Source organism: Sinohyriopsis cumingii, chromosome 8 (genome assembly GCF_028554795.1).
Source record: "Sinohyriopsis cumingii isolate HCF-2022 chromosome 8, ASM2855479v2, whole genome shotgun sequence".
Lineage (NCBI taxonomy): Eukaryota > Metazoa > Mollusca > Bivalvia > Unionida > Unionidae > Sinohyriopsis > Sinohyriopsis cumingii.
In genome coordinates, this window is record NC_142968.1 from 22,775,922 (window position 1) to 22,801,411 (window position 25,490).

The 25,490-nt window shown below is 37.2% G+C and overlaps 1 protein-coding gene across 1 annotated transcript in view; it reads left to right on the top strand.

Moving 5' to 3' along the window:
• Nucleotides 1-24,251, top strand: part of LOC149793134 (uncharacterized) — a 48,776-nt gene extending 24,525 nt beyond the window's left edge. The window contains exon 3 of the mRNA XM_089966301.1: nucleotides 23,586-24,251. Coding sequence (XP_089822427.1) covers nucleotides 23,586-23,890 — 305 coding nt within the window. The 3' untranslated portion in view covers nucleotides 23,891-24,251. The remainder of the gene's footprint in view (nucleotides 1-23,585) is intronic.
• The last annotated feature ends 1,239 nt before the right edge of the window (nucleotides 24,252-25,490 follow it).

Sequence of the window (25,490 nt, forward strand, 5' to 3'; positions counted from 1 at the left end):
GATTCAAGGATTTTAGGAAAGTTTTCATAATAATTTTCTTAGGTCCTCCTTATTAAATTTTAGTACTACAAATGTAAAAGTCACCTGATCCTTCATATTCTTTTTCTGTTATTTTATAATGATTAATAAATGGTTTTCTAGGGTGGGGGAAGGAAATAGCGTGGTTAAATACTTCCTTAATGAAAATGTCATTAACATAATTATAATCTGATTCCAATTGATTTAGATGTTGTATAATTTCAACGATTTGTTGTTTTATATCATCAATATAATGTTGTGTTAACGACAAAACAGATTTTGTATTTTGTCGATTGAATGTTTGACTTCAGAATTAATGGGGTCGGAATACATTTTATAAACGTTCAAGTATCCTAATTCGCCACTAAAAGCATAAATATTATATACACCATCAGTTCCATTCCATGGGAAAATATTTCCATATTTCGTAGTTGTTATAAAGTCTGTGTTAAAATCAGCGAGTGTTGGTTCTGGTGGTCTTTTATATTTTGGTGGAATTTCTGTTCATCCTAAAACAGATCTGATTGATGATTGATAAGTATCTACAACGTAATCTGGAGAATTTATCTCTATCGCAGATGATAAAGTTCGTGCGTGAACTGAAATAGCTATTTTCGCTTCTTTTCCAATAATTGATTTTAGACTGCGTTGAAATTCATCATTGATTTGTTCGATTTGATAACTTCCTGTAGGAATAGAAACAACATTCTAGTATGGTGTTCCATCATCTTTGTTTCTATTTGCAAATACTAGTGAATTATTCGCCTGTAATCCACAAATGATTTTGATCTGATATTTGACCAACTGTAATATACTCGTAATTGCGCTAGTGCGATTTCTTTCACTGTAATTGCTTAAAACACCAAGAGCAGCTGTTTTTGCGATGACTGGGGCTGCAGCGGCTATTACTCCTGGTATAGCTGCAAGAAGTAGAAATATACCACCTGCCTTAATTGAGTCTTTAATAGCGCTTGGAGAAAGATGAAATTGAACTCCGGTTTTTGATTCCAAGGCCCTATTAAAATGTTTAAACTGAGTCTTGGTCAGCGATAACTTGTTTGGACCGCCACTAGAAATTGTTTTTTTTTTTTAGGGATATTTTTATTCCTCATTTATTCGCGAGTTTTGATTGTAATTTTTTCACCTGGCCGGGAGTCCGAGTGACATTGACGTGACTATACGACATTTTTATAATATCATGAATGATTTAATTACATGTTTTCTACTGGTGCGTCAACAACTCGCATTCTTCTACCAGCACGTTCAAGTAACATTGCTTTTTCTGAAAGAATAACTGCAATTGCTCTGTAATTACACCACCAACTGGGTTTACACGAGCTCGAATGTGAATATCAACAACAGATTGTCTAGATTAATCAAGATGTTCCAGTGAAAGTAATAGACCGGATACATATTTCTAAAATCTAACTGCGATATTTGTAAACCGGTATCCATATTTTGATCACGTTCCATAAATGTCATCAAACGATGATGCGCACGTGCTACATGATTGTGTTCAAAACTTAATAATGTATCCTGAGACGGTTCTTGATGTCCATTTATTCGTAAGGAAACTTCACTAACTGCAAGTGTGTCAAATATCGTATGACTACGTTCTTGTGAATTTGATCGATTAGTATATTGTAAAGCAATAAAATGTATGCCTCGTCGCAGAAACTCATTGTTGTGATGCTATTTGCCATGTAAATAATTCAGCAATATTACTTTGAACGCTATCTGTTGTCATTGTCAACCATGATAACAATGATTTACCACCTGAATCCATAAAAGAAAGTAATTTTTGTTCTTCAGCAAGCGATGGAGTCATTACTGGCATCCATAATGAAAGTTTTGTTAATCTTACAATACAGTTGTGAGCAGCAGCAGTACGGCAGACTGCATCATTGTCATTGGCTTTTCTTACAAGTACAACTGTATGTTTAGCTCCAAAAATAATGTTTCTAACATTTATGTCAACTCCAAAGATATGATAGTTCAATTGCACATAAAAATGTTTCTTCATAATTTAACATTGATCGATGTGTAGCAAAGCCTAAGTTGAAATTTTCGTTCATCGATGCAACTTCAGTGTCAGCTGCATTCATTCTTACGTTGGCATGTTCAGGTTGATTATATGTATCTTTAGCAAACATCATTAATGGGCCGGCTGATCTTGTATAATCATCTGAACATCTTGCTAAACCTACTATTGTTATAGCAACGTCGACGTCCTTCTGAATTGATTCACTATTTCTTCCATCAATCATATATGTGGCGCTGTCAAACAACGCCATAATACCATTGTTAACAAAACCAGGAAAATCACCGAGTGCAACTGCTGTACCATCATCTTGCAAAATTCTACCTTCTACTTCAATAAATGCTTCAGTGGGTAAGAAATATCTTCTTGTATCTTGAACTTGTAATTCAATTCGACCACGCTGATCTGGTTGTCTTGCGTCGTAAGAAGAAAATTGATAATCACGTATCCATTCGTCTTTGAGAACTGATACGTCTATATCGAACGCCGGATCGGATACACGTTTAAATATTTTATTATAATTGTTATCGTCTAACACGAAGACCACTTCCTGCTTTCAGACTAGCAGTTATATTTCTTTCTGCTTCACCAGCTAACTCTGATAGTTTTTGATTTGCAACTTGATTTATTATTTTACTGACACTGCAGGCACTTTATTAACATACAATTCTGCTAAAATTTTTTACTTGCGCTTGATTTACTATTTTACTGACATTTCCAGGCATTTTATTAACAGCCAGTACTGCTAGTTTTTGATTTTCATATTGATTTATTGCTTTACCGACATTTACAGACATAACTTCAGTGCATACGTATCTCTATCATAATATTCAAACGCAGCAATATCAATTACTTGGGTTGGGTATCTGATAGCGGCAATACCCTCGGGCGTGAATTTATCTGCAATATTAATTCTACCTCCTGGCAGAGGTGGTGATTGAGGGGATGGTGGTTGAGCTGCTTGAAGACGGCCATCAATATCAGCAGGCAATGTTTCAAGAGCTGATTGTGTTGCCTCAGTTGCTGTAACAATTTTTTTGATTGGTTTGACAATTGGTTTAAGTATTTTTTCTGCACCTTCGACATATTCAACTTGAGATTTTTGACGTTCTTGAAGATTTTTTTCTAACACAATCACGAACAGGAAGAAATTTTTGTATTGCTTCTAATATCTCTCTAGCTAATCTAGCTGTATAAGATTCCATAGCTGGTGCCATATTATTGATATATAATAATGATTTAATTATAGCAACAGAGAGAGCGCGACCTCAGTGAGACGTCATATGGTAAACGAAAATGCGCATACAAAATTTAGAAGAAAAAAAAAACGACAAAAAATAAAGTAACAAAAAAGACTAACCCCCATGAGAGACTCTGGGAGAGACACTCTCGGTAAGTTAGAGGCTTTGGTTTAGCGTCAGTGACCTTATTGTTTTTATTTTTCATGAGGTTTTTAGTTTTCAAAGTTACGTTTCAGCAAAATGTCTCTTCGCCCTCTCTGCTGCTGGTGCGGAATTGAAAGCACATGTTTCAAACACATGCAGGTCCAGAAAATGCCACGGCTCATATCCTTTCCTCAACACAGAAGCTGACATCCAGGTCTCATCTATACTGATAAATATATGTTTGATCATGAGCACATAAAAAGTTTAAGTTATTGATTTTTAATGTCATGGTGTTTGCATAGGTTTACTATGGGAATTGAATTAGTACCGTGAGTCCTTAAGGTACAGAGAAGTAAACGCGATATCCTAGGGTCTCCTGAAAACGAGGAAGCCCCTAATATGAACCATGTTTATTCACTTATTAGGTACTTTAAGACATAATGGGGTTGCTTCTGACGGTGGGAGTGACCAACATGTTTCACTGGACAGCTACCGCCCGCCTCAAACTGGGCAGCCCCCAGCCAATAAGGTGCCGTCCCGCCACAGTTAGCCTGCCTTGCTGGGTGCGTAAGGGTTAAGGTACGCGAGTACCTGACAAGCGGACTGCAACTACTGCACCAAGAAATAACAAAATAAAAATAAAAAAGAAGACTTTAGTCCTCAAGCTAGGTACCTGGAATGTCCGGACCATGCTGACTGGGCTTTCAGATGATCTCCAGACAATCAGTGATGTTCGAAAGACTTCAGTCATCAACGACGAACTTGCAAGGCTCCAGGTCGACATTGCCTCACTACAGGAGACACGACTACCAGATTCCGGGTCCCTCAGAGAAAAGAACTACACATTCTTCTGGCAAGGAAAGAGCGCCGACGAATCCAGAGAGTTTGGTGTTGGATTCGCTGTCAGGAACACTCTGCTTGGGATGATAGAACCCTGCCAACAAGGAAATGGAAGACTGCTATCCCTCCGCCTCAACACCACAAACGGGCTTGTCAACCTGATCAGCGTTTTCGCTCCCACACTAAGATCCTCCACAGATACCAAGGATGAGTTTTACGATGAGTTAAACTCGCTCATCGACAAAATTCCCAAGGAAGAGAACTTGATTTTGCTGGGAGACTTCAATGCTAGGGTGGGTGCCGACCATGACTCTTGGCCCTCCTGTTTTGGCAAGTTTGGCGTTGGGAAGATGAATGAGAATGGGCAGCGCCTTCTAGAGATGTGCTCGTACCACGACCTCAGCATCACCAATTCATTCTTCAGCCAAAGCCACAGCACAAAGTGTCTTGGAGGCATCCCCGATCTAAACACTGGCACCAGCTGAACTTGATCATTACAAGACGGTCAGCCATGAAGGGTGTGCTTCTTACACCTACCTTCCACAGTGCTGACTGAGACACCGACCTTTCGCTGGTGTGCTGCAAAATGAAGCTTTAGCCGGAGAAGATCCACCGCTCTAGGCAAGAGGGTCAACCACGCATTGATGTGAGCAAAACATCATATCCAGACAAGGCTGAGGACTTCACCTATGCTCTTTCCAAGACGTTTGATTCAGAACCCCCCAACGGCAGTGCCAAAGAAAGATGGGATCACATCAGAGAGACTGTATACAGCAAAGCCAAACGGTTTGCTAAGAAGCAATCAAAGAACAATGACTGGTTTGAGGCTGACTCTGCCACACTCATGCCAGCCCTAGAACAGCGTCGCAGTTCTCACCTGCAATACAAGCGATCCCCCTGCCAGAAGACACTACAGGCATACAGGTCCACCAGAAGCAAAGTGCGGAGACTTGCACGGCAGTATGCCAATGAATACTGGCTTCAGCTCTTTCAGAGCATCCAGTCAGCAGCAGATATTGGAAACATCAGAGGCATGTACGATGGCATAAAAAAAGCAATGGGTCCCACGAAGAAACTGACAGCACCATTGAAGTCTGCCACAGGCGATACCGTCCACAACAAGTGCAAGCAGATGGAGCGTTGGGTGGAATACTACTCCAAACTGTACTCCAAAGAGAACCACGTGACCAATGATGCCCTCAACACCATTGAAAACCTCCCTCTTATGGCCGAACTGGACGAGAAACCTACTGTAGACGAACTAAAGAAGGCCTTAGAGAAATTGTCCCTAGGTAAAGCCCAGGGAAGGATGGCATCACAGCAGAACTCATCAAGTGTGGATGTAGCGTGCTGCACACACACCTGCACGACCTCCTCTGCCAGTGCTGGGACGAGGGTGCCGTGCCTCAGGACATGAGAGACGCTAACATCATAACCCTGTACAAGAACAAGGGCGACAGAAGCGACTGCAACAACTACAGGGGCATTTCACTTCTAAGCATCGTGGGTAAAGTTTTCACACGCGTCATCCGGAATAGACTGCAGACGCTTGCTGACAGATTTTACCCAGAGTCGCAGTGCGGGTTCCGCGCAGAGGTCCACAATCTTCTTTGTCAGGCAACTGCAGGAAAAATGCAGAGAACAACACAGACCCCTCTTCCTGGCCTTTATAGACCTCACCAAGGCATTCGATCTGGTCAGCAGAGATGGACTGGCGAAAACTGGTTGCCCTCCAAAGCTGATAAGCATGATCCAGTCCTTCCACGATGACATGAAAGGCACAGTGCAGTACGATGGTTCAACATCCGACCCCTTTGACATCCACAGTGGAGTTAAACAGGGCTGTATCCTTGCCCCCACGCTCTTCGGCATATTCTTCGCAGTCCTGCTCAAGCACGCCTTTGGGACGTCCACATAAGGGATTTACCTGCACACGCGATCAGACGGTAGACTGTTCAACCTAGCACGACTGAAGGCAAAGAGCAAAGTGCGTGAAGTAACCATCAGGGACATGCTCTTCGCAGACGATGCTGCTCTAGCCACCCACACAGAAGCTGAGCTCCAACCCCTGAAGGCCCGCTTTGCTAAAGGATGCGATGAGTTTGGGTTAACCATAAGCCTAAAGAAAACAAACGTGATGGTTCAGGACGCGGACCCCCCAAGCATCATCATCAACAACTACGAACTTGAGGTGGTGAGTCAGTTCATGTACCTCGGCTCTACCATCACCAACAACCTCTCACTCGATGCTAAGCCCAACAAGCGGATCGGAAAGGCATCAACAACTCTCTCCAGGTTGTCGCAGAGAGTGTGGAACAACAGCATGCTGACCCTGAATACTAAGATCACCGTGTACCGTGCCTGCATGCTAAGCACTCTCACGTACGCCAGTGAAACCTGGACTCTTTACGCCTCACAAGAGAAAAGACTGAGCGCCTTTCACATGCGATGCGTCCGACGCATACTCGGGATCACCTGGAGCGATCGAGTAATAAACAACGAGGTTCTCAACCGCGTCAAGATTCTCAGCATGATTACACTCCTCCGCCAACGTCGCATCAGATGGCTGGGCCATGTACGTCGGATGGATGACGGACGGATCCCCAAAGACATTCTTTATTCGGAACTCGCCTCTGGCAAAAGGTTGATCGGACGGCCACATCTCCGCTTCAAGGATGTCTGCAAGCACGACATGAAAGCCCTTGATATCGATGTCAACACCTGGGAAGATCTCGCTCTAGACAGATCAAGCTGGCGACATGCTCTGATCACTGGTCTGAAAGCCGGAGAGGACAAGCTACGCTTGCTAGCTGATGAAAGACGATCGCAGAGGAAGAAGAATCAGCTCCAACCAACACCAGACGCAACCTTCAATTGCAGCAAGTGCAGCAGGGACTGCCACTCCCGCATTGGACCACATGGCCACAGCAGACGTTGCACAACCACCAACCGGGGACATCTCTCATGGGCGCAGTTCCATCGTCTCTCGAGACTAACGGATGCCAACAACAAGACATAATGGGTTATATGAGTGCTGAAAAAGTGAAGATGGAGCGTGACATAATTTAGTCAATCCAACCTTTTTTTTTTTTAACTAAAGGTATATTTTGAATTTAGGGAGAAGGAAATTATAAGAACTTGGTAAGCTCCTTATAAACAGTGTTTGGAGAGACGTAATGCTTATCGGAAAGAGGAACCCAACAAATATGTAACCTGTGTAAAAATCATTTCTCTTAGTGCAGTTGGTAATTTTTATTTGGGTCCGATTTCATAGAAAACAGGAAGAAAATGCTGTAATATCACAAAGTCGCCTGGACAATGTATATTTTTGCTTATGTATCTAATTTGTATATCTAATTATTGTGTGCCATTTGCATGCGCATGTGTGTGTACGCTGATTTTTTTTATTCTTATCTCATTATGTGCATCATATCTATTGATAACCAGACATGTTTCAGTGTAAGGTGGCTTTGGGGTCGTGTACCCCGACTCCGTGGTCAACCTGTTACGGGATAATAAATATTTTTCTATAGGGTCCTGAGGGATCGGTATTTTTCGGGTGGGGTACATATTACAAATTAAAGTTCGACTAAATATAGAAAGTACCTTAAAGTAGTTTAATAAAACATTTTTAAAAAATTGGAAACTGATTTCAGAATTAAAAAATATTTATATATAAAAGCATTTCAACCTTGTAAAGTAGTATTTATATATGTTCTTTTTACATGCTTTCATTTAAAAAGCATGATAAAACAGCCGATTTAAAATAACATTTATTTGAAATTTTCGCGATCAAACTGAGCAATAGGTTTCATTTTTGTATGATGTCATAAAGCAAATTATGGTGCCTACGCTAGTAGCACGTGGTGTAGCAAAACTACATTCATTGTTCTCGGTGACATAATGGTGACGATACACAAACATTAGACGTACAAAACAATCCTTCTCGTTTTATATGAATTATGATCGTCAATAATTGCTTATAAATTGCTGTGTGATAATGGAAGTCTATAGCATATACACATATTTCTCTCAGCTTGTTTCATTCTATCCCTACCCACCCGTTCCGACTTATGGAAGGAGTAAATCTGAATTTTACGATCATTGTGCTCATCCAGAAATCACAACCAATCATATCACATGGCTTAACATATTTCATTTAAATACACGGGAGGCGTTAATCCACATCGAGTTTGTATATCATAAACTCATAAACGAGCTCGCACATGTATGCAGTCATCAACAAATATGAGGAAACCATGTCATTTTCGAAAAATGTACGCCTGGGAATACTGCTACCAGTACTTATCCTACAACACCAATACCACCAACACCGCCTCCTCCAACAACAACAATACTACTACTATTACAACCAATGATAATAATACGATGATGATGCCATTGCTACTATTATACGACAACAACAACAACAATACTACTACTATTACAACCAATGATAATAATACGATGATGATGCCATTGCTACTATTATACGACAACAACAACAGCAATACTACTACTACTACTAATGATAATAATAATGCTAATAGTAATAGTAATATTAATAATAATAATGACATTACTACTAATAAACATCAACAACAGCAACAATGATAACAACAACAATATTAATAATAATAATAACAATACTGTTATCAATATACATCTACGCTTATGAAACTAAGTTATTGAGTACACATATATCAAATGTGAAAGAGACTTATCCAGCGTGCCGAACTTAAATGTGCAAAGCTATAACACAAAACTGACCTAATTATTGCTCGATGACACTTAAAAACAGCAATAGCTTGAAAAATATACGCTTCTCGTGATATCAGTGTGTCCGACTCCTTAAATCAGTGATTCAATGGTTATCGTCAACCTTCTGCTTCGCAACAGTTTGACACTTGAAAAAACGCCTTTTACAGGTGTGATGCAGAGATGCTAGGTGCGAATAACAGAATCCATCGTATATCTTTGCCTGTTATGAAAATTGGAGCTAGGCGTAAAAATTTATGTGCTTAAGCAAAGCTTTGCCGATTCACAATTCTGATTCCCAAGATTGGTATTTCCCCTGTCCCAGATCAATGCATATGATGGATATTTTGCATCACTGTAACAAGATTTTTCTATCATTGGTTTGAATATAACTTAAACATACATAGTATATTCTAATTATGTTTCGTATGAAAATCTGCATGTCCACTATCATAATATAGACAATAATTTTAGTATTAAATCTACAAAAAGTGTCATCTAAATGGAAGGAAAAAAATTCTTTTCAACTTTAGTATACTTTGAATAGCTATGTACGCTGAGGAATTACACTATTACTAATGCCATGGAATTACCATATTACTAATACCATGGAATTACTCTGTTACTAATACCATGGAATTACTCTGTTACTAATACCACGGAATCACTCCATTACTAATACCATTGAATTACTCTATTACTAATACCATGGAATTACTCTATTACTAAAACCATTGAAGCACTTTATTACTAATACCATATGGAATTACTCTATTGCTAATACCGTGCAATTACTATATTACTAATACCAAGGAATTACTCTATTACTAATGCCATGGAATCACTCTATTACTAATGCTATGGAATGCTATGGAATCACTATATTACTAATACTGTGGAATTACTATTTTACTAATATCAAGGAATTACTCTGTTACTAATACCATGGAATCACTCTATTACTAATACCATGGAATTACTCTATTACTAACCCCATGGAATTACTCTATTACTAATACCATTGAATTACTCTATTACTAATACCATGGAATTATTCTATTACTAATAACATGGAATTACTATATTAACAATACTATGGAATTACACTATTACTAATACCACGGAATCACTATATTACAAATACCATGGAATTACTTTGTTACTAAAACCATGTAGTTACTCTATTACTAATACCACGGAATTACTCTAGTACTAATAACATGGAATTCGTCTATTACTAATACCACTGAATCACTCAAGTACTAATAGCATGGAATTACTCTGTTACTAATAACATGGAATTACTCTATTACTAATATAATGAAATTGCTATATTGCTAATACTGTGGAATTACTCCATTACTAATACCATGGAATTACTCTATTACTAATACCATGTAATTACTCTGTTACTAATACCATGGAATCACTATGTTACTAATACCATGGAATCACTATATTACTAATACCAAGGAACTACTGTTTTACTAATATAACGGAATTACTATAGTACTAATACCACGGAATCACTATATTACTAATACCATGGAATTACTCTATTACTAATAACATGGAATTACTCTATTGCTAATACCATAGAAATGCTCTATTAATAATACCACGAAATTACTCTGTTCCTAATACAATTGAATCACTCTATTACTAATACCATGGAATTACTCTATTACTAATACCATAGAATTATTCTATCACTAATACCATAGAATTACTCTGTTACTAATACCATGGAATTACTCTATTACTAATAACATGGAATTACTCTATTACTAATACCATATAATTACTCTATTAATAATACCACGAAATTACTCTGTTCCCAATACAATTGAATCACTCTATTACTAATACCATGGAATTACTCAGTTACTAATACCATAGAATTATCCTATCACTAATACGATAGAATTACTCTGTTACTAATACCATGGAATTACTCTATTACTAATACCACGGAAGCACTCCATTACTAATACCATGGAATTACTCTATTATTAATACCATGGAATTACTCTATTACTAATACCATTGAATCACTCTATTACTAATGCCATGGAATCACTATATTACTAATGCCATTGAATCACTCTATTACTAATAGCATGGAATCACTATATTACTAATACCATGGAATTACTGTATTACTAATATCATGGAATTACTCTATTACTAATACCATGGAATCACTCTATCACTAATACCATGGAATTACTATTTTACTAATACCATTGAATTATTCTATTACTAATACCACAGAATCACTTTATTACTAATATAATGTAATAATTATATTACCAATACCATGGAATCACTATATTACTAATACCATGGAATTACTGTATTACTAATATCATGGAATTACTCTATTACTAATACCATGGAAACACTCTATCACTAATACCATGGAATTACTATTTTACTAATACCATTGAATTACTATTTTACTAATACCATTGAATTATTCTATTACTAATACAGTGAAATCACTCTATTACTAAGATAATGGAATAATTATATTACCAGTACCATGGAATCACTATATTACTAATACCATGCAATTACTATATTACTAATACCATGGAATCAGTCTATTACTAATTGCATGGAATCACTATATTACTAATACCAAGGAACTACTATTTTACTAATATAATGGAATTACTCTATTACTAAAACCACGGAATCACTATATTACTAATACCATGGAATTACTCTATTACTAATATCATATAATTACTCTATTACTAATGCCATGGAATTACTCTATTAATAATAAACGGAATCACTATATTACTAATACCATGGAATTACTCTATTACTAATACCACGGAATTACTATATTGCTAATACCACGGAATTACTCTGTTACTAATACCATTGAATCACTATATTGCTAATACCATGGAATTACTCTATTACTAAAACCACGGAATTACTCTATTACTAAAACCATGAAATTACTCTATTACTTATACCATGGAATCACTCTTTCACTAATACCATGGAATTACTCTATTACTAAAACCATGTAATTACTATTTTACTAATACCATGGAGTTAGTCTATTACTAATACCATGAAATTACTCTGTTACTAATACCATGGAATTACTCTATTACTAATACCATGAAATCACTCTATTACTAATACCAGGGAATCCCTATATTACTAGTGCTATGGAATTACTATATTACTAATGTCATGGAATTACTCTATTGCTAATACAATGGAATCACTCTATTACTAATACCATGGAATTACTCTATTACTAATACCATGAAATCACTCTATCACTAACACCATAGAATTACCCTATTACTAAAACCATGGAATCACTTTATTACTAGTACCATGGAACTACTATATTACTAATATCATGGAATTACTCTATTACTAATACCATGGAATTACTCTATTACTAATACCGTGGAATTACTCTATAACTAATACCATGGAATTACTCTGTAACTAATACCATGGAATTACTCTATTACTAATACCATGGAATTACTCTATTAATAATAACATGGAATTTCTCTATTACTAATACCATGGAATTACTCTATTACTAATACTATGGAATTACTCTATAACTAATGCCATTGAATTACTCTATTACTAATACTGTGGAATTACTCTATTACTAATACTATGGAATTACTCTATGACTAATACCATTGAATTACTCTATTACTAATACTGTGGAATTACTCTATTACTAATACCATGGAATTACTCTATTACTAATAACATGGAATTTCTATATTACTAATACCATGGAATTACTCTATACTAATAATATGGAATTACTCCATAACTAATACCATTGAATTACTCTATTACAAATACTGTGGAATTACTCTGTTACTAATACTATGGAATTACTCTATTAATAATACCATGGAAATCACCGAACGGCAGCTTCACACAAAAACTCCAACTTTACAAGCTTTCTTTCTAGTGTTAATACTTGAGGTAATAATGATAATAATAATGATAATGATAGTAAAAATCCATGCAATTTACTTGGTTGTTATTTGCATGTTTCTTTTATTCCATTCTCTACGTGTATGTACCTCACTATAATTCTTTCTGCAATCATTATTGTTGAACGGTACACTTATTTATATTTATGAAAAATTTGAAAACAATTGGAAATTCATATTAATATCGTTGATAGAAAATAATGTTTTCAGTAGAGTTTCTGTTGTTTATAGTTGTGATAAAAATATAATATTTTGAAATTTAAATTAAAAAATAAGGTTAATTTGCGTACTTAATAAGTATTTGTTTTGTGTATTTCATGTCATGAGAAGCTGTTTTTTGAAAGGTATAATTTGTCAGATCATTCAAACTTTTTCTTCTAGTAGTTATATTGTTTGAAATCTCTTCATTGTGAGGGTTGTTATTATGGTTTGAGTGTGGGTGCTCCCAATATTTTTTTTAAAAAAGTTTTACAGAAGTCCCACCCACGCTCGATTTTGGTTGAAGTTAAATGATTGTATATAAAAAAGTGAAATTCAATGACTTAACGATTTAATAACAATGCAATACCCAAATGATTCAAATTTCTCAAGTACTCTCCATCCGCTCGACCCTGTAATAGCCTATTGCATCACTTGATTAGTAGTGTGAGATAGATTTCCAACTGTACTTGTATTCTACTCATCTGTGTATCTTCTCTCCTATTCCGCCCAATTAATTCTCCTCTTCCTCCCGACTTTCTCCAAAGTCCTCATCCTCCTCGACTTCTCTATACTCTTACTCCTCCTCCACTTTCTCCACATAAACTTTCTATACAACTTTTCTCCATTGACTAGATTTTGGTCGACTCCGACTGCTCTGCTAGTCTCACTTCCGCCTCTACCTCTTGGAGACTCGGGACTGAACGGAACCGGAAGTTCTGTCCTCTAAAATGCTTCCTGTGAAAACACAAGGACGGTACGATATTTTTTTAGCCCACTCATCTCACACTACACCCAGCCTATTATCAGATAACGGCCATAAAAAATGTTTGGTCACGCTATCATTCACATCAAAATATTCATACGTTCATGTATATCAAAATAGGTCGTCATAAAAGCACGATATCAATTACTTCTCATACATACATCAATAAATTGCATCACATCAGTACATATTTTTAATCCCATTATACTAAACAATATCACAACAATCAGAAGCATTTCTTTGCATTACAACTCATACAAAGCACACAAATATTCAAATATCCATACTCTGATATATCCATACATCCATTGCAATTAACCTTATAAACTTCAACCATTTTCCAAATTCACAAATGATGCATGTGTAAATTCTATCATAACACATGAATAAATGCACTAGTTAACTACAAAGTAACCTAATAGCGAATTACAAAATTATTTCTGACCACAAGCAAACAATCTACATCTGCCGTACTTAACGCGACAGCCTCCGGATAGCGCAGCGTAATCTACTACCGTTAAAATATACAGATTTCCTTGCGTCGACGCGGCTTTTATCGGTTCGATCAAATCCATCGCGACGCGTCGAAATGTTTCATCGATAAGGGCTGTACACCCCAATTGGACGGGTCGATCATCGGTTTTCGATGCCACACTTGTCATATGAGAGGCAGAACCATTTAAAATCTCCTTGGACCTCTGCCCAGTATAATTCTTTGACAAAACGATAACATGGTTTTTCAATTCCCATATGCCCTCCCATGAGAATTTCACGCGGGAGTTTCAACACTTCACCTCACTTCTCCTTTTGCACGACAACTTACTTGAAGTGTACGTGTCATTTCCTGGCATGGCGATACACCGTGCCATTCGGAGTTTCTTTCTTCGTTCCTTCTGCAGGGTGTTTATGCAACTGCGTCACAGTTGCGTCGTCCTGCTGAAGCTTCCTCAATTCGGCGGGAAAAACGTTACTGAACAGTGTTGACGTAAATTCCATCGGCATCGGTTTCACCTGTTTTCTCTTGGACCTAGTTTCCACAGCATTCATCGGCGTCGGTGTGCAGGTCTCGGGGCTCGGTTGTGGCAACACTTAACAACATCCAAGTATGGCGTCACGTGAAAGTCCATCCAAGCACGCAGCATCAATTTTCCCCATCACGTACGGTGAATCGAGGTCAATGACAGCCACTGGCAACGAGTCACGCGCGCTGTTCTCGTACTGGACCTCAATTACCTCCCCTGTGTAGGCTTTACGTATTTGTTGTCGACATGGGGGGAACGCTACACCCAGTGTCGAACAAAAGGGTGGAACCTTCTGCGTTCACCGCTGCAGACGCAATGTTTGCTGGTCTACAGCTTGCCTACATCTCTCACTCCTTCCTAGCGACCACATTCACCTGGGACTTCATGCCCTTGGGACAGTCCCTTGTAAAATGCCCCGTGAGTTTGCAATTGTAGCTCATCAGCGGGTCTCGCCGTCCGACAAGGCCCGTTTTCATGGGTGAGGCCTGTCCTGGTCTATGGGTCGCATCCTTACCTGTAGATCCTCTTCCGACCGACCCATCGCCCTGATCGTTAATGACAGCTGGCTCTCCCTCAACCACATAGCGAGACTCAGTTGGTCGGGGTCGATCTGTACCCCCAGATACTCCACTTTTCGACTGTACCAGGTCTTATCTCTCCGTTTTGCTGGCGATCACTTCGACGGTCCGGTGCTCTCTGTCCGCTAGGAATACTGTCAACTCGCGACGGTAAGTACTCTGGACATGCTCCTTGAGTATGACCTCGCGTAGCCCGTCATACGATCGTCGTACGATCGTTCGACTTCTGCCATCTTTATCCACTTCTCAAATAACCGTCTAACCCGGATTTGGAATTGAGAGTGGGTTTCCGTTGCCTTTTTCTCTGAAAACGTTTACGGTACGTTTCGGCGGTCAGTCGATAATGTCAAAGAAGGACATTCTTGAGCGCGTTGTGGTCGTCAGCTTCTTCTGTGGCTAAGTTATGGTAAACTTCGCGAGCTTCACCTTACTAAAAGGCCGAGACGTTAATCGCCCAATGCTGCGAGGAAATTTTAGGAGCGCCCGCGAGTTTCTCAAATTGCATGAGGAATGGACTCTTTTTTGTCGTTGAATCTCGGCATACTTATCTGTACCATTCGGTGGTCAATAATCGGCCGTACGCTCCTTCCAGAACTAGTACTGGAGTAGTCCCTATCGGTGGTCCTAGTTTCTACCCTTACTTTCTCCACTTCTAGAGCGTTTAACGAGCTCTCTTTCTGTTGCGGTCGCTGTTATTCTGACCAGCTCGTTCTGTGTCCCTCTGTCCGCTGATATCCTGGCCAACTTCAGCTCTTTCTGTTTCTCTTTGTCCGCTGATATCTTGGCAAGCTCCTTTTCTCTTTCGGGTGGATTTTCAGCCATTCTGGACAGCTCCTTATCTGCCACTCTTTCGGCTGCGTTTTCGGCCCTTCATTCATTGATTCTCTCTTCTTTGAACGCTGCTAGGCGATCTTCCTGCTACCCTTGATTTTTTGTTCCCATGGCGCAATACTCTTTAATCATTTGTCCTTTTGTAGTCATTTTATGATGGTACTAACAGTAAGTGATACCTTGTCTCGACTTACTAAACAATTGACAGAAGTTACAAGTTCCTAACCCAATACTTACCTGTTGACAATAACTAACTTCACTCAGGTAAGATATTTTGCCCGATATTGCTTTACAATCATTGCAAGCTGAAATCTACCAAGCATGCAAATATAAAAATATAACATACACTAGTTGAAAAAGCATAAAAATTCAAAATACACAGGATGAAAAATATCTCACAACTGTTCACTAATACTTTGTAAAAGCTAATACTTTAGGTCGTAAAGATAATATGAAGAGATTTCAAACATTATGACTATCTAATTCAGATCCCGGACGATGCTGCCACTGTGAGGGTTGTTATGGTTCGGGTAGGCTGCTCCCAATATTTTATTTAAATTATTATAGAAGTCTCACTCAGGCTCGATTTTAGTTGGAAGTTAAATTTGTGAAAGATAGATGTAAAGTTCCGATCCCCCAGTCAGCAATGTCAACGATTAAATGATAGAATATACAAAAAAGTGAAATTCAATGAACTAACGATTTGATAACAATTCAATGGTCAAATGATTCAAATATCCCAAGTATTCTTCATCCGCTCGTCCCTGTAATAACCTATTGCATCACTTGATAAGTAGTGTGAGATAAATTTCCACCTGTACTTGTATTCTACTCATCTGTGTATCTTCTCTCCTATTCCTCCCAATTCCTTCTCCTCTTCCTCCCGACTTTCTCCAAAGTCTTTCTCCTCCTCGACTTATCTATACTCCTTCTCCTCCTTTTCCAATTTCCCCACCTCAACCTTCTATACACCTTCTCTCCACCGACTAGACTTTGGTCGACTCCGACTGCTCTGCTAGTCTTTCTTCCGTTTCCACCTCTTGGAGTGTCGGGACTCAACAGAACCGGATGTTCTGTCCCCTTAAAAAGCTTCCTGTGAAAACACAAGGACGGTACAATATTTTTCCTTAGCTCTCTCATCTTGCACTACAGCCAGCCTATGATCAGATAACGGCTATAAAATTTCTTTAGTCACGCATTCATTCACATCGAAATACTCATGCGTTCTTGTATGGTAAAATAACGTCGTCATAAAAGCACGGTATCAATTACTTCTCATACATACATCAATAAATTACGTCACATCAGTACATATTCCTAATCACATTATAATTGTCAGAATCGTTCAATATTCCCCGATACTGAACGCGCGCGACAATACACATATAGCATTCACGTGAATAAAGGAACTACTTTCTATTGTAAACAAACAATGACGCAGACGCCAGCACTTTTGATTTGTAAACAAATTATATACACCCGCGTAAGAGGCTCTTTACGTTGTGGCTGTTTAAATTTGTTTCTGAATGAACTAAAACATGTTTCGTGGACTGCAAAAAAAACCCAGCTGTTTTGGCACATTCCGCGTTGATACAATGTTACGGATTTAGGCTAGCTACATTATATAAAAGACGGAGGATTATGTCCTTACAAATAACATACAAGTGACAAGGCATATACTCTCATCTTTATCTGGTGATAAGAATGGCTAAATAAAATATACTTACAGTTTTACATCCTGAATTTCCTCAAAATGTTTTTTCTTAATTCTGCAAATCCGAATTACATGAGCCATGTCATAGGTTTTCAATCTGGATTACACTTTTCGAAATTGTGCTGTAATTTCGATGATAAGTGCAATTGCATCCTCCTTACTGCACTCAAATTGAAATAAGCATTAAATTCCATAGTATCCTTTTGATAATTGCAATTGAAAGACTTCATATTTTTCCCACATTATGATTTCAAGCATTCAATGACAGAAACAGAAACACATTTGCAGACGTAAACACGCTTCTCCCGCGCCACTTCAATCAGATGTATTTCATGTATAATTTGCACAGATGAATCCAGGCCAGAATCACAAACTTTCGTCGAATGGAAACAAAATACCAAAATATATTCATTTCAGATCAAATGGAAAAGTTGTTGAGTGCGCATTCATTCACAATAAGACTGCAAATTTCAATTTTAACTAGACACGCCATTTTCTTTCGAAACTTATGTCGAGCGCGCGACTAAGTTCAAATTTATCTGGGCGGAGTTATGTGCGCATTAATAATGATGTCATTGTGTAATGACAAATCTGCGCTTGTGTATTTAGTTTGGAATACGGCATTCATTCATTTACGTTGTTTCTTGTAGTGTATTTTGTTTATATACTTAAACCTTAGGTAGAATAAAAAATGAGCATATAATTAAAAGGTTACTGCATCTGTATGGGAAAATATGAACTCGTTTTGTCGGAAGGATATACTGCACTCACAAGTTCGTGCAGTATTCAATCTCAAAACTCGTTCATATTTTCCCAAGCAAATGCAGTAACCTATAAATACTAAACGATCCTCGTAATTAAGTATAAAAACTCAAAATAATTACAATTACGATGCTGTAATATTCTGCAAATATCGAGCCAATAACTTACTGACCTTTTCGAAGCTTTGTCTTTCCTTAGAATCTCCTCTGTAAGTTTTACCGCCAAATTACGAGTGACTTCCTCGGAGAAAACCCTATATTGCTCAGCAATCTGCCTAGGCGTAACTAATTTTTTTCTCAGAGTTCTGAAAGTTATAATTCGGATCTAAATTGTTATCACATTCTCTGTCTCAAATCCGACTGGATATAGCTGTGAACCGATCCAGTCGAACTTTGCAGACAAAATGTCCCTCTCTCTGTCTGTCAACGTGGTGACGGATGAGAACACGACTTGCCCCCCCCCCCCCGCGGGCTTCCAGCTGATCTTAGGACTAAGCTGTAAAACATAAGTGAGAAGTCGTGCCATCTAACGTCTGTGCCGATTCAAGATTCCGGGTAACCTTGAGTAAGAGATTAACTCAATCCCGCAGCAATATTTAGCCATCAAACACATGGCCGCTGTAATGTTTTCAAAACAGGTAGATTATAGTTTATACATGACTTTATAGATGGGGATTAGCAAACGTGACATTCATTATTATCATCGAGAGTCATTTTGTTTGAAATCTTATCTTCATAATTATCATGGACAGTCAAAATGTTTGAAATCTCATCATAATTATCATTGACAGTCAAAATGTTTGAAATCTCATCATAATTATCATTGACAGTCATAGTGTTTGAAATCTCTTCATAATTATCATGGACAGTCATAGTGTTTGAAATCTCTTCATAATTATCATGGACAGTCATAGTGTTTGAAATCTCTTTATAATTATCATGGACAGTCATAGTGTTTGAAATCTCTTCATAATTATCATTGACAGTAATAGTGTTTGAAATCTCTTCATAATTATTATGGACAGTCAAAATGTTTGAAATCTCATCATAATTATCATTGACAGTCAAAATGTTTGAAATATCATCATAATTATAATTGACAGGTACAGTATTTGCAATCTCTTCATAATTATCATGGACAGTCAAAATGTTTGAAATTTCATCATAATTATCATGGACAGTCATAATGTTTGAAATCTCTTCATAATTATCATGGACAGTCAAAATGGTTGAAAACTCATCATAATTATCATGGACAGTTCATAGTGTTTGAAATCTCATCATAATTATAAATGACTATTATCGTGTTTGAAATATCAAATAAATATATTTAGAGAGATGAAACTGAATATGACAGTGTTTAATTTTTAATATACCACTTTCATGTTTCTATCTTCATTACTAACGTCTTCCAAATTTTTTATATCCCGGCTGCAGCTCTGAAGGTTTTCAAGATATTAAGTAGACTGTATATATATATAGTGTTATACAGAGTGTGTTCTATACCATGTTCTGTTTCGTTTCTCGAGGGCAAGGTCATTGTATGAACACTTATGTTGATATATAATTTTTCTGTCGTATTAAATTATGATATGACCATTGATGCATTTTTACACCTTACATTGGGTATGTTATGTCAACGCAATTTCGTCCATCTTTATATTGCCATTTGCCTGTCCAGCCTATGACATACACGGCCCCTGCCTCAATGCCGTGTTCATAGTAAGACATGGGGAAAATAATTATGTAATTTTCTTCATTTTCTGGAAAACAAGGTTTGAACTACTGAAGATATTTTAATGAAATTTGAATCAGTATCCGAACTAGAGATAATATATCCATGACTACATTCTGAAGATTAGGGTCACAGCCAGGAAAACATAAATAAGTGATCTTTATTAATGTGCAGGTATCACATTTGAACCAATAAAGGGTATTTTCTTGCAACTTTAGTCTGCTGTATGTCTGGACTTGATAGTGCTCGTGTATTCATAGTCATACTTTCTGCACAAAAGGTTATGGTCAAAAACAAAGGAAGTCACTGACCTGTTACCTTATCCAGGTTGACACTTTTTAACCACTTCAAACATATTTATGAAATTTTACTCAGCTCCACACCTTATCATGAGGATGGTAGGTTTGCACCTTTAACGTCCAGTTCGTTGGTCAGGAAAAGGGGACAAGCTGGGCGTGGAAAAGGGGACAAGCTGGGCGTATCTTGAATGGTACTTTTGTGTTACCTAAAGCCTAATGATATGCCACATCTCCTTGTTTAGGTGCCATCTTCAAGATCAAAATTGTGGACTTTTAGAGGGTTATTCTATATGCTTTTTCCATCAACCCATGTGACACTGGTGTGAAATGTTAGGTGCTTTGAGTGTATGCATCTTAAACACCTTTTTCAAAGATTTTCTGTTCATGGCGCTATGGAAGTGTGCAGTATATATATTAATAATGCATACATGGAAAGAGCATGCAGACACTCTAGGTTTGTTTTTGACAATAACTGTCCATAAGTTCAATATGGCACGGATTTTTGCACCAAAGAACTCTTCACACTAAGATTAAGAATATGACGAGTGTTCCAACTACTCCGAGGTTCAAAGGCATGACACGTGCAATATATTTGGGAAGTGGCATAATCTGAACACTCAGATAAAATAATATATTTTGACAACTAAAAAGACAACCATATTTTCTCAAACTCTCCGGGAGTAATTTTCAGACATATTCTGTTTTAGACAGCTTCCTTAGCAACTGTTCAAACTCCATAGCAACCTGGCAGAAAACTTCAGCAAAAAATAATTGTATGAAATGTTTATCATAACATGATCTACAAAGAACCTTGAGTATCTTGGTCACAATGACAGGCAGGTGAGAAACATAATTTCGACACTTCTCCATAAACAATTTCATTTCATGTTAACAAACTGTTAAGAAATTTGCCGTATGATATGTTCTACGCAAAAGTGTTTTTTATCACCTCCATAGCAACCATACATCCTCTTCATAACCAGATGAAAACTTCATTCGTTTTTTTAAAAACAAAATCTGTTAAGGTAATTTTGAGTCCATCATTGCCAATAAAAGAAAATTCTTTCTTAAAATTTTCTACAATTGCTCTACCTACGGATAATTAAAAACTGTCTGCTAAGGAACAAACCATTTATTTTGGTGTAAGGGCACCTTAGATTGTCTTTCCAACCAGCATTTTTCAATATTATCTTAAGATAAAACTCATTCTCTTTAACTAGTATAATGGATATGCTAAGCTAATATTGTCCACAAATCAGAGCAAGAATATATTTCAGACTGATGGCCGTGGCAGAAAAGGTTTCTTTGGGGGGTGGGGGGTGTAGAAATCCCAGACCCCCTAAATATAATGGGCAGTCTCAAAGTTTGATGCAACCATGGTAACAATTCTTAACTTCCTATTATATGTTTTCCTTTTCCAGTGTAAAAGAGCCTTAAGTCTGTGTTTGTTTATTTATTAACCCTTATACAATTTACTGCAGTTTTTAAAAGGAGTCAAGAGTTGCGCCATGTTTAAATATTTCCTTTTTATACTTTCGGGTCAATAATCGGGCGGTATATGGGATTACATGTACATCGGTATGTCCATCTGACTTGTCCATCCTACAACTCGTATACAGTCTCACTTATTAACATTAAAGTTGCATTATGTGTGAACTTCGGATGAGTGTGTGTTTAACAGAGAGAGATAGGGGGTGATGGATGTTAAGACTTTTTTTCAGTCAGTAACACTCTGGTATGGATCCACGATCCCATTGCACCACAAATGACTTGTTTTGTCCACTGCTCTAAAAATGCGTATAACAGTCTTAACTTGTAAGAGAAGGCGTAACAACGTGTTAGAACTATGTCATAGCGACTGCAGTATATAGTCTTTTATTATCACAAAAGTAAACATACAAGCATCAACATCCACTCGTATACCGTTTTCACCCGATATTGCCATTTCCATTTGTTTCGTGACCGTATTACTCGTTTCCAGTCATGTATTGTTTGACGAGGAAACCCTGCAAACGACGAAATTTGTAAGCATCTTTAAATGCGTTATTCGGCATTATTACACTGAACATCCTAATTTTTGAAATATCGAGATTTTGAATCAAACAGAGCAAACGAATGCAAAGTAAAAGCAACATTATAGAGTAGGACTTCTATAAAATATATGGGATCAAATATTTGTTAAATAAACTGCATTCCCCAAATAAATCTGGTGTTTTCTTAGGTGGAAGGTACATCGTCATACAGTTTCTTCATGCGGCTTGTATCAAGACGCTTCTGCTACACTGGGAACAAGACATCGTATGTGATAAGAATGTGTTCCAGTGTCCGTGGACACTGGTATAGTATGCATTTCGGTCGAGGCTCACTGTCTCGTTTCTCCCATGCATTTTGTAGGAGGGATGCCACCCACCAATATTTGATTTTTATTTTTTTATTACATTTAATGTTCTTAAGATTTTTAAATTTTCGTTCAACACATTTTGCCAAGTATGACAACATTCTGCTTTATATAATATTTGAAGTCAATATATGGAATCTTATATTCGTAAATGGGCGGCCGAAGGACAGCTTTGGCTGCTTTATCTGCACTTTCATTACCCTTTGATGAGACTAGAGTATTTGCATTTTTTTTCAGACCGCGATGAAGATTTTGCAGAGGGAAAACTCGAGGATTGCCATGACATATTGAAGGAACTTGTCGTCTGCTTGAAAAGTAGAAGTTTGATGCTAGAGAAATTGCGTGACTGCGACGCCGCCCTGGAGCAGGCAGTTCTGTGTCTGTCAAATGACCTATACGACGATTATTTTCGTCCTGATCAGGACATGTTATTGCAGCAAGCACTGTCCCTCGAGAAGAGAGGACTGGGCAAGTGCATACATAATTGTCTTCAAGGTCGTGGACGCATGAATTTCATTCAGTGTAAGTCAATGTGCCATTGATTTCAAGGACTATTTTTTAAATATCAAAACCATTTTCCGTTGTAAATAAAGCTATTAGCTGTTGTAGAGACATGTATAACCTTTGACCAGCTGCATTTCTCTGCCAGACATTTCCAATGAGTTACATATAGTATACTGGACGTAAAATGTTCACGTTTTTCCAAGAAAAAGGATGAATGCGATTTCTTGGCTTGATACTGTTGGATAAACAACGTTGGGTTTTAGACAATGAAGAGTTCTTTTCTTACCAACATTTTCTAGTTTCGAGACAGTTTGGAGGAAAATGCGTAAAAAATGGAATTGTATTATAGTGAGACTCAAATTTTGTAAACGATTCAGCGCAATAAACCGTCAGAAAATAGTAGTTTCTTCCTACTTTTGTCTACCCCTTACAAATAACAAAACGAGCAGAAACAAAAAAGCAATATATATATATATATATATATATATATATATATATATATATATATATATATATATATATATATATATATATATATATATGTATATTTGCGGAAGTACAAAATGTTTACCTATGCAATGCCGCAGCACTAACCTAATTCTATGTTTATTCCTCTATCACACATTGATTACCTTGCATTGGATGTTTATACAAGAAAGACATACAGAGTGAGAAGTGCACAAGTGTGTGTGTGTGTGTTGAATTTGTAGGTAATGCATTATGTACGTACGAATTGTTTGTATGTATTATATATATATATAATGAGTACGTTACATGCATATTATTATTAATATTAAAAGACACCCCGATAAAAAAAGAAAATCATTTTTGTAAATATTCAAATGTTTTAATGTAATGTATTAAAATTGATCAATTTTTGTCCACAGCTGTTTGCTTTATGAAACTAATTCTGGTTGTTTTTTTTTATATAGATTTAGACCAAACAGTCATCCCTTCATATGGTTTATTTATTCACGTGACTGTCGTTTGTTTTATCTGGCTAAAATTCCCAGTGAAACTGAAGATAAAATTTTCATCAATTATTTTCTATGATTTTACTTTTTTTTCTTTGCCTAATAATTCAGATAATGTCGATTATCAACAGATGCTGGTTACTTCCTCAGTATTCATACATTTACAAATTATGTTGTTTCCTCGAATGTTCTGAAGTGAAACATCGGCTATATTGCCTTCCATTCATAAAAATGGATAAACAGAGAAAACAATTTGTGCATTAAAAATAATATCAGGTAGATAAGTTTATACAAAGTGAGAATTAATTTTCTCTATAGATAAAGATTAGGCAAAAAAAATCCAGAAAGATTCGCACGACGTTTGGGAGGACATGTTCAAAGTAATACAAGAGATACCGTGTAAGCGTTGCATGGATACTAAACTTCAAACTTAGCAGTACAAGTCGCTCGGAGTCGTGCATACCGATTGGAACATCGCTTGCATACGCAAGGAATGAACCTGTTGTGATTAATTTTTAAACTATGCGCATCTCGTTATCGACTTTTACGGCCCTTCTGCCATGTAAGTACTTCCGTGGGTTTTACAACCTTGAACATCCTTTGATTTGAGGAGTTAGCTTGTAAATTCCTTGAATTTGAATAAAAAGATCATGGTGTTAAACTG